We start from the raw sequence: 11,089 nt of genomic DNA, 5'->3' as shown, positions 1-11,089 counted from the left end.
CCATCTGAGGCTGTCCATCTGAGGCTGTCCATTTGAGGCTGTCCATTTGAGGCTGTCCATCTGCTATCAGAGAAGATAGCAGTTAAAATAAGGGAGAATTAGCTAAATGTGTGGCAAATCTGCAAAAAAAAATGCTTAACACTAGCTTTCTTCACAGATGTGTTCATAAAGGTGTCTACAATCACTGTATCACATATACATTTGTTCCAACCCATCTCCCTTGGGAAACTTTGTGTCAGCTGCTGAAAGATGGGGTACCATTATCAACCAAATTTCATTATACTTTAAGTAGCATGTGACGTGTCAAACTAGGGGGTTTTCATGATTCTGAATCAATTGCAAGCATTAGTTTGGCACAAAAACACTCCTTTATCTAAAAATGCCCATAGCCATTAGGGCAAGTGGCTATGGCCTTTTCATGTGTGCATGTGTGAGTGTTTCAGATATATATTATATGTTTCACTTTTATGCGTGCAAGCATTTCGTATGCATGACACAGTTCGAAGTATGTGTATGCGGCCGCGGGTTGCTCATATGTGTTCAGATGAGTATTTCATATAATAACTAGAAAAAGTGCCCTTCTGGGCACAGGTCTCCACCAGGAGGATAGGAGTGTGTGTGTGATGTTTGGCAAAATGTTTAGGAGCAATATAAACGTGTGTGTGTGACGCGGCTTGGCCTGTTGTAGCGCCACCATGAGGCTGATTTGAAAACTGTCAAGTGGCATTTCTTCCAAAGCCTAGTGGGAATATGCATGGACAGTTTCACCACAATCGGACGCTGCGTTGAGTAGTTGTGGCGATTTGTACAAAACGGGTACAAAGCGGGCTACTCCTGAAAGGTTTAGAAGCCAATCGTAGCCAATGAGGGTGGATTATGAGAAATCAAACAAACCCGTGTTGATCACATGACTATGAAGAGCATGTGTACCGATTTGCGTGAAATTTGGATAAAATCTGAAGGAGTAATATTAGAAAATGTGTTTTACATAGGTCGGCCTCCTGGTGGCGCTATAAAGAGCAGATGTGAAAAATTCCAGGCAAAGGTTTTTCCTTGGCCTCTAGGGAGTTGGCATACAAAGTTATCCACAGATCTGTGCAGTTAGAGGTAAAAACACTTTTCGGCCAGTTATAGCGCCACCATGAGGCTGAGTTGAAAATGTTCATGTGGCATTTCTTCCTCGGCCTAGTGGGAATGTGCGTGCACAATTTCACGGAAGTCACACAATGTGTTCATGATTTACAGCATTTTGTTAGAAACTGAGCACTCCTGCGAACTTTGGAAGCCAATCTTAGCCAATCAGGATGGAGTCTGAGAAATCTGAAAGACCCGTTTCGTTGAATGGCTCTAGAGAGACTGTGTACCAATTTGCGTGATGTTTGGACAAAATCTGTAGGTGTACTGTCCAAAAACTTGTTTTGCACAAAGCGGCCTCCTGGTGGCGCTATAACAAGCCGTTCTGGAAATTTTGGGGCAGAGGTTCATCGTTGGCATCCAGGGAGTGTGTGTGCAAAATGTGGCATCGACCGGGTTAACGGTGCCGGAGATTAGCTGTTCACAGACGGAAGGACGGACGGACACACGGACGGACGGAGTGCAACACATACTCTCTCCCCATGCCTCCCCATGCCTTCGGCTTGGTGGAGACAATAATAATTCTTCCATTTCCCCTTCTCTCACCACTGTAGTACCTCCACATAGCACCAGGGGGAGACATACCCCTGTAGTACCATTGTTCTACTGATCTACAACCTCACAACTCGTCACATAGTGTCGTAATGTGAGCAGATCTGCTATTTTTTCTATTTTTGTGTGACACTAGTTTCGACCTGACTGCGGTATTAAATTGAAGGTCCTTGAAATAACAAGTAACAGGGTATGCAATTGGACAGTGTCAAGAAACAGTTTATGTGATTGGACAGAGACTGTCACATGACACAGGATAAAATTGATTGGACAGTGACTAGAGTTGTTCCGGTGTACTCGGTACTCGGAACCGGCCCCGATACTTTGACCCGAATACCAAAACATCCAATTGACACTAGGCTGAACAAATGCGACGGGAGCAAGTCTGACTCAACACTTGTTACATTCCCTTAGGTCTAGGGGTTATTAAAGGATGCAACAAGGCTGGAAAGTGAACTGTAGTTTATTCACCACACTTTAACAAGGTTATATTTCGTTAGAAGAATACAATGCAATAAATAATTACAAGGGTATAAAAATATGTTTTAGCTAACGAGAGAACCTGCTGTCTGTATGCAGTGGGGACCACAATTTGGACCACTGCGCTCCAATCTGATTCCTGCAGGCACCGTTTGGACACACTTGCGCATTACCAACCCCTCATCATAAAAGTAACCCATGCTTTTTGTTTTCATTTCCTCTTGGCTCAACACAGCCGCCTGACATTTTTTCAGCGTGGGATACTCAAATCGCAAATCGCCAACAGCCGATCTACAAGCATAAATGACAAGTGTAGGCATGACAATTAAATTAAATTGGAGAAGAAGGGGGTAAAATAAGTGGTTACTCAATAAAACAAAAAAAAGTACTCGTATCGGTACTCTGTATCGGCAAGTACTAAAAATTAAGTATTGTACACATACTCGGTCTGAAAAGAAATGGTATCGGGACAACTCTAACAGTGACATGTAACGGCTTATACATGCTTGGACAGTGAAATGAAACATTTCATAGGACTGGACAGTGACATCAAACCGTTGGTGATAATGATAAATTGATTGGACACAGTGAAATAAAACAAGTTAATTGATTGGACAGTGAAATAAAACGGGTTAATTGATTGGACAATGAAATGATGTCACAAAATAACCATTGGACAGTGACAGTACTACAGTAGACAATGCAGTCACAGCTAGTGTTTTAAACTGGGCTCAGAATGCAGGACTTTTAATCTGGTATAGCGTCTAATAAGATTCTTTCTTAAACATGCACACACGCTACAATATTCTAAAACAAATGAGGCGTCACACACTACAGGCTGCTATTCAGATTGTCAGGGGTTGCCAGAACGCAGCACCTCACGTCATTTCATCTCACGTGGTCTAGTGGTTAAGATGTTGGACTTTCACGCGGGAGGCCAGAGTTCGAATCCCGGGCGTTACATGTGGAAGCAGCAGATTAGCAGAGGCAGTATAATTTGCAGTGGTGACAAACGGTTGTGATATGTGTGAGAAGAGAAGACACCATATAGCCTAAACAGTGTTGTGATATGTGTGAGAGGACACTTTACAGACACTGTTGGGATTATGTGTGAGAAGACACTTTACAGACAATGTTGGGATTATGTGTGAGAGGACACTTTACAGACACTGTTGGGATTATGTGTGAGAAGACACTTTACAGACAATGTTGGGATTATGTGTGAGAAGACACTTTACAGACAATGTTGGGATTATGTGTGAGAAGACACTTTACAGACAATGTTGGGATTATGTGTGAGAAGACACTTTACAGACAATGTTGGGATTATGTGTGAGAGGACACTTTACAGACACTGTTGGGATTATGTGTGAGAAGACACTTTACAGACAATGTTGGGATTATGTGTGAGAAGACACTTTACAGACAATGTTGGGATTATGTGTGAGAAGACACTTTACAGACAATGTTGGGATTATGTGTGAGAAGACACTTTACAGACAATGTTGGGATTATGTGTGAGAAGACACTTTACAGACAATGTTGGGATTATGTGTGAGAAGACACTTTACAGACAATGTTGGGATTATGTGTGAGAAGACACTTTACAGACAATGTTGGGATTATGTGTGAGAAGACACTTTACAGACAATGTTGGTATTGTGTGTGAGAAGACACTTTAAAGACAATGTTGGGATTATGTGTGAGAAGACACTTTACAGACAATGTTGGTATTATGTGTGAGAAGACACTTTACAGACAATGTTGGGATTATGTGTGAGAAGAAGCCTTTAGTCCTGCCATTCACTTCTCATCTGTCTCCTTGTAGTCTGTCTTTCTCTCGTTCACATCGGGAGCCGCAAGATTGGATCTTTGAAGCCAAAATAATGGCTCCCAATTTAAATGGAGGTTGTCAGGAGGGCCGTTCTATAGCCCGAATACCCCAGGTTATCTTGGTGTGTGTGTGTGTGTGTGTGTGTGTGTCTTCTTTACACAGTAAGAGTGTGCAGCATCACACTGCATAACTTTCACTGACAGTGAAAGATCTGGGAACATGTGCCCCTCCCTCTAGTCTCTACACAGTGAAAGATCTGGGAACATGTGCCCCTCCCTCTAGTCTCTACACAGTGAAAGATCTGGGAACATGTGCCCCTCCCTCTAGTCTCTACACAGTGAAAGATCTGGGAACATGTGCCCCTCCCTCTAGTCTCTACACAGTGAAAGATCTGGGAACATGTGCCCCTCCCTCTAGTCTCTACACAGTGAAAGATCTGGGAACATGTGCCCCTCCCTCTAGTCTCTACACAGTGAATTCTAGGGGTGTAACGATACATTTTAACAGCGATACGATACGTATCACGATACATGGTTGACGATATGATACATGGACCATATTGGTTCAATATGGTAATCCGATACGATACGATTCAATGATTTGAAATCGATACTGCAACTATTTAAAATACATTGACATTATTTTAAACTAAGTAATTAAACCCCTCTTTTTCTTTTTTCTTCTAAAAATGCATAAATACCTGCACGCACAAAAATGTAATATTGATACAATCGATTATTTGCATAGCAAAACGATTCGATACCGATTATTTGCATTGCAAAACGATACGATACATAGTCAATGTTGCCGTTTTCATTTCGATATACTTCGATTCTTGAAATTAAAACCGATTTTTCGATGCAGTTACTATATTATTACACCCCTAGTTGCTACAGATTAAACCTTTTCAGATTTCATAGATAGCTTCATAGACTGGTTGGTTTCATTAATGTGTATTTTCACTTAAGGCCTCAGTACTTGGTCTGCTTTTTCTCACCAAAAAACACCAAAGCTCTACCAAGCTTGTGAGCTTGTAGATTTGCAATGTCTGGCTGCTACATTCGCCCCAGAATTTGGAGTCTATGGTGTTAAATTGGTTTATGTAAACAAACAAAGTTCCTATCACACAAAGTTTTGGTAATAATAATAATAGTAATAATGTCTACAGTACGGCCAGGTCGTGGCAGCTCTTGGACCGGACTTTGGCGGCCACGCGCTGGTTGTTCCTCGCCACCAGTCGGTCGAGGAAGCGCCGGGCCTTCTGGGTAACACTCTCCTTGCGCTTCCCGTGTGGCCGCCGTCCGTGGCCAGTGGCCACGCCCCTCTCTTCTCTGTCGGCATGGTTACGGTGCAGGCGGATCTGTCTGACCACGCCCTCAAAGAGCTCGGCCACATTGTGCTGCAGCGACGCAGAGGTCTCGATGAACTTGCAGTCAAACACCACCGCACACTTACGGCCCTCTGGGAAATGTAGGCAAAACACAAGAACTATAGTTAGTTAGTCACACACACGGCCCTCTGGGAAATGTAGGCAAAACACAAGAACTATAGTTAGTTAGTCACACACACGGCCCTCTGGGAAATGTAGGCAAAACACAAGAACTATAGTTAGTTAGTCACACACACGGCCCTCTGGGAAATGTAGGCAAAACACAAGAACTATAGTTAGTCACACGCACGTCCCTCTGGGAAATGGTGGCAAAAACACAGGAACTACAGTCAAACGCCCAAGCCCCCAGAACGGCTGGGCAACGTTGAAGCCACTGACTGTGGTCAAAATGCACGAGCAAGAGAGCGTGCTGCTGGGCCCAGGTTACATTCATGAAGGAATTTGTGACGTAGGACGTGACGTAGAGGTACCCCAAGAACAGCACGAGAGGGAGCCAACCAATCATATCAACGCTCGAGGGGTATACTATACTACCCGGAAGTCTTCCGGGTCCTTCAAAATGCTTTTCCCCCCTTCAAAAAGGGGGCGGGGCTGTCGCTCTCTAGATATATTATAACTCTATGGTTCTCATTAATGGATTAGAAGGTTAACACTTGATTTTATTGTCTTAGTAAACATTGTCAGCTTTCAGTCACTAGTTTGAAGATCGAGATCAAAGCGTGTCACTATACTCTCCTACTCTACACTCTGAGTCTATCATCGATGTGTATGTGCGCACTGCAAATATGTCTGGGCAGAAACAAACGACTCAGAACACAGTAGTTCCGCCTTAGAGAATTTTGGTTCCTACCTATACTACTGCGCTGAAACTGACACAGAGGCAGTTATAGCGGAACCCCCGCATATAATAATAATAATGCAGCTGGTAATTCATTTATTTTGGCCCTCTGCCGTAATATAACATGTGGGCACACCCCTCATGAACGAACATGCACATACACACGTGACCTCTGACCTCGCACATATAGCTACCTTCCACGGCGACCTCTCGCGACCTCACCAGGTCACTCTTGTTGCCCACGAGGATTATGGGAATGTTGTCGGCCTGCCGCGTGCGACGCAGCTGGATCCTCAGCTCGGAGGCGAAGTCAAAGCTCGACCTGTCAGTGATGGAGTAGACGATGACATAAGCACTGCCCATCTTCATACAGGAGTCCTCTTCTTCCTAGAGAGAGAGACATAGGGGGAGAGAGTCAGACGAAACAAGGTAGAGACTGAGCTACTCTTCCTAACCGTCTGCCCACTGTACCAAGACATCAGAGACATATTACAATCACCCAAGGAGAGTTTGAAAACATGACTAATGACAAAAAACTCCCATATCTGTTGGGTGAAGTACAACAATGTGCGAGAATTGTGAGCTGCTGTGACAGGAGAAGGATGTCAAATGGAATACAAGCACCTTAAGGAATACAAACCATTGTGTGTACACTGTTTATCAAAAGTATAAAGCTAATTATATATGGATGTATATTGTATAACTGTCTCTGACAAAAAATGCACAATCTTTTATAGTTTCACAAGATAGTATTACCCAAAGTCTTAATGTAACACAGCTCTGTTTACACCTTTATTTAATTCCTATTTATATCCAATATGTATTTGTAAATACATTGTTTATTTTGATTGTCTTGTTCCACTTCTGCTTCGGCAATGTAAACGTACGTTTTCTCATGCTAATAAAGCTCCTTTGAATTTAATTGAATTGCCAAAGTATTTTGGGGGATCCCCAGATTATTAATAAAATATGTACAAATATTTTTTATTTTTTTGCAACTGAATGGCTGGAAAGTGGAAATTAAGAGTTTACATATACCATAGTACATGCATAAACTTTCCTTATATCTGGTTTCAGTATTTATTTATGATGTGTTTTCTCTATAGAGGGTATGCGCGTCACACGTGACATCATCATCAAACCAGGAAGTTTGATGATGACTACTTTCTGGCCTTGACAGCCCATACATCCACACAGAAGTCATATCTGATTGCATTAAACAACATTAAAGGAGCATTCAGTGATTTGGGTGATTTGGAAAAAATACCCGGTCCACCCGGTAACAAGATGTGCACATGCACACGCTCTACAGTGGGGGAAGTACAACAGACCAACAGCATGTGCACCAAGGCCCGCCCCACTGGATCATGATTGGAGGAAGGCCCCTCTCATCCTGATTGGATGAAGGCTTTGCCACCCAAAGCCCAAACCGAAACTAGGGTTTTTTTTTACCCCAGGGGCTCACTGGGGATAGGGAGAAACTCCTTATATGGTCAGCACACTTTATAGTAGGGAGGATTATCCAAAAAATAAGTGATATTTGAATTAAGTGAAATCACTGAATATACCTTTAAACAATGTTAAACTCACTTTGCCTGTTGCTTTGCCACTCGATTTGCCACTCGATGTGCCATTCACTTTAAGCATGCGCATACTCTCTATTATTGAGGTTATTGTAGCAGTCAATTTGTATTGTGGCCCAGAGTGGGGAGGGGGGGCGGGGCGAGGGTCGCGAGACATGGCCAAAGCATTTCCAGGGGCCCCCATGTAGCCAAAAACGTTGAGAACCCCTATATCCCTATATTCTCTCTGTCTCCCGCTGTATAGCTCCACTCAGACGTTGAGAACCCCTATATCCCTATATTCTCTCTGTCTCCCGCTGTATAGCTCCACTCAGACGTTGAGAACCCCTATATCCCTATATTCTCTCTGTCTCCCGCTGTATAGCGCCACTCAGACGTTGAGAACCCCTATATCCCTATATTCTCTCTGTCTCCCGCTGTATAGCTCCACTCAGACGTTGAGAACCCCTATATCCCTATATTCTCTGTGTCTCCCGCTGTATAGCTCCACTCAGACGTTGAGAACCCCTATATCCCTATATTCTCTCTGTCTCCCGCTGTATAGCTCCACTCAGACGGCGTAGTGATCCACGTTGAGAACCCCTATATCCCTATATTCTCTCTGTCTCCCGCTGTATAGCTCCACTCAGACGGTGTAGTGATCCCAGATAAATAATTAAATATCAAATATTTGAACATTTTCCGGGGCGTCCCAGACCGTCCTGTGAGCAACTTGAGGAGACTTAAAGTAGCTATAAGCAATATTATGTCAAAATTTGAATGAGCTTTTTTTATTATATTTTTTATTTTTTTATTCAGACAGCTAGCAATGGGTAAAACGCTCCCCAAAAAATGTAGTCTCTGTGACACATCTAGGGGCCACAATCTGCATTCAAAGATTTCCCTAGAAGATTTGCCATTGGTCGATTCGCCTGTCTACTTCCTGATTGGTTAGTCATTTTGACCGGGTTTTCTTTTTGGACCAATGACAAAGCTTCTAGGAACATCTTTTATTGCAGATTGTGGCCCCAAGATGTGTCACAGAGACTACATTTTTTTTCGGAGGATTTTACTCATTGCTGGCTATCTGAATACAAAAAAAATCACCCTGATTATGTGAGCCCAGCTTATTGCAGTAAGCCCGATTTATACCTTGTCCAAAGCCTATGTCGCACACCAGAATTTGATGATTTACAAGCACACAACATGTCCTGCAACTGCAAGCGTATTGTACACTTGTAGATCGGGCGCGCACACACACACACACACACACACACACACACACACACACACACACACACACACACACACACACACACACACACACACACACACACACACACACACACAGTGTACCATTTTGTCGTTGTCCCAGGTATCCATGACGATCAGGGTGGTCTCTTGTCCGTCCACAGCCAGTGTCCTCTCATATGTATTCTCTATAATTATAATAATTCATAACTTATTGTTATTAATATACTGTATGAATGAATGTCCCTCTCATACATATTGTTGGTTGACTCATTTTCCCCTGACAAAACATAATAATTAAACACTGCTGTAATTTGAAAGGACGACTTCACACATTTGTTCACGAGTGAGGGGAGGACGGAGAAGGAGATCAGCCGGAGAATCGGAGCGGCAGGGGCGGTATTGCAGTCGCTGTACCGCACGAAAAGAGAGTTGAGCCAGAAGGCAAAGCCGATACCGAATTCCGATACCAGAGAATAATATTCATAATAATAAAAAAAAGAAAATTACTGATATTATCTCGTACCTGCCATATGTCAACCCCTTACCTCTGTGTCGGATCGGTGGTTAGACAGGATATTCGCCGATACCGATATGACCTGATATGACCAAAAAGGGCCGATACCGATACTTTTCCGATACCGATACAGTATCGGGACATCTCCACTATCTTCATATAATTGCTCCTCACTAATGTTGATGATAATATGGTATTTCTTTTGTACCGTAGCCCCTCTATCTCAGGGGGCTGTGGACAGTTCAGAAACCCGTCTACAAGTGACATCATCGTTAGGCAGAAAAAAACAAAAAAAACAAGATATAGACCTACAGTATTTTTATTTTTTTTCTGAGGGCCGCTAGCCCCCTCCTATAGGCACAGCTTTGTGTGCAAGTGTGATTTATTTTTGTTAACGCGCGAAAGCCTTCTGTTTCTATTAGCTTGGTATGCCCATCGATGATGCCACTGGTAGGCAGGTTTCTGAACTGTCCACAGCAGCCCTCCTCTGACACATGGAGTGAGTAGACAGCTGAAGTTGTCCCTATAAGCGTGCCCCACCTCCACACTCCTCTCCGTCCGTTCTCCCGGCAAAGATTCCTGCCAGGGTGCTCTTCCCGACGCTGTGGTCTCCCAGCAGCACCACGCAGTACACGCTGTGTCCCGATTGGCTGCCACCACTGTGGGCGTCGTCTTCCTCCTCGGGCTCCGCCTCCGACTCGGACCCGGAACTCCAGTGGGGATCTCTGGACGCGGGCGACGGACACTGCTGCCCCCGGTGGCCGCCATGACGATCGGACTGGTGGCAACCGGGATGAGGGACGCCCAGGTGATAGGACGCAGACTGACGCAGCCCCCGGTGGCTGGGAGGACACCCTGAGGAGAGGGGGAGGGGCGTGCTGGACGTCCTGGACAGAGGCTCCTTCACGGTCGGTATGGAGACGGGAGTGCAGAGGGGCGTCTCTACGATAACAGGGGTGTTAAGGGCCATGGTCTCCATGGTAACGGGGGTGTCAAGGGTCATGGTCTCCATGGTAATGGGGGTGTCGAGGGTCAAGGTCTCTATGATTATGGGGGTGTTGAGGGCCATGTTCGATACACTAAGGGGGGTGTTGAGGACTGTGGTCTCCATGGTAACAGGGGTGTTGAGGGCCATGGTCTCCATGGTAACAGGGGTGTTGAGGGCCATGGTCTCTACAATAAGGGGGGTGTTCAGGGATGTGGTCTCTACTCTTAGTGGGGTGTTGAGGGCCCTGTTCTCCATGGTAACAGGGGTGTTGAGGGCCATGGTCTCCATGGTAACAGGGGTGTTGAGGGCCATGGTCTCTACAATAAGAGGAGTGTTGAGGGACGTGGTCTCCATGGTAACAGGGGTGTTGAGGGCCATGGTCTCCATGGTAACAGGGGTGTTGAGGGCCTTGGTCTCTACAATAAGAGGGGTGTTGAGGGACGTGGTCTCCATGGTAACAGGGGTGTTGAGGGCCATGGTCTCCATGGTAACAGGAGTGTTGAGGGCCATGGTCTCCATGGTAACAGGGGTGTTGAGGGACGT

At 44.6% G+C, this 11,089-nt stretch overlaps 1 protein-coding gene across 1 annotated transcript in view; it reads right to left on the bottom strand.

Annotated features, from left to right (window-relative positions):
* Positions 1-2,257: 2,257 nt before the first annotated feature.
* LOC306929425 (GTP-binding protein REM 1-like) overlaps positions 2,258-11,089 on the bottom strand; it is a 10,379-nt gene continuing 1,547 nt past the window's right edge. Inside the window, exons 2-5 of the mRNA XM_079509962.1 lie at positions 10,099-11,089; positions 9,147-9,229; positions 6,423-6,615; positions 2,258-5,461 (exon numbers count right to left, since the gene is read on the bottom strand). The exon at positions 10,099-11,089 is cut by the window's right edge and continues 158 nt beyond it. Of these exons, the coding sequence (XP_079366088.1) occupies positions 5,163-5,461; positions 6,423-6,615; positions 9,147-9,229; positions 10,099-11,089 (1,566 nt within the window). The 3' untranslated portion in view covers positions 2,258-5,162. The remainder of the gene's footprint in view (positions 5,462-6,422; positions 6,616-9,146; positions 9,230-10,098) is intronic.

This window comes from Electrona antarctica (assembly GCF_951216825.1).
Source record: "Electrona antarctica genome assembly, chromosome: 9".
In the NCBI taxonomy this organism is placed as follows: Eukaryota; Metazoa; Chordata; class Actinopteri; order Myctophiformes; family Myctophidae; genus Electrona; species Electrona antarctica.
The sequence above is the reverse complement of the archived record's forward strand: the minus strand, read 5'-3'. Positions and strand labels throughout refer to the sequence as shown.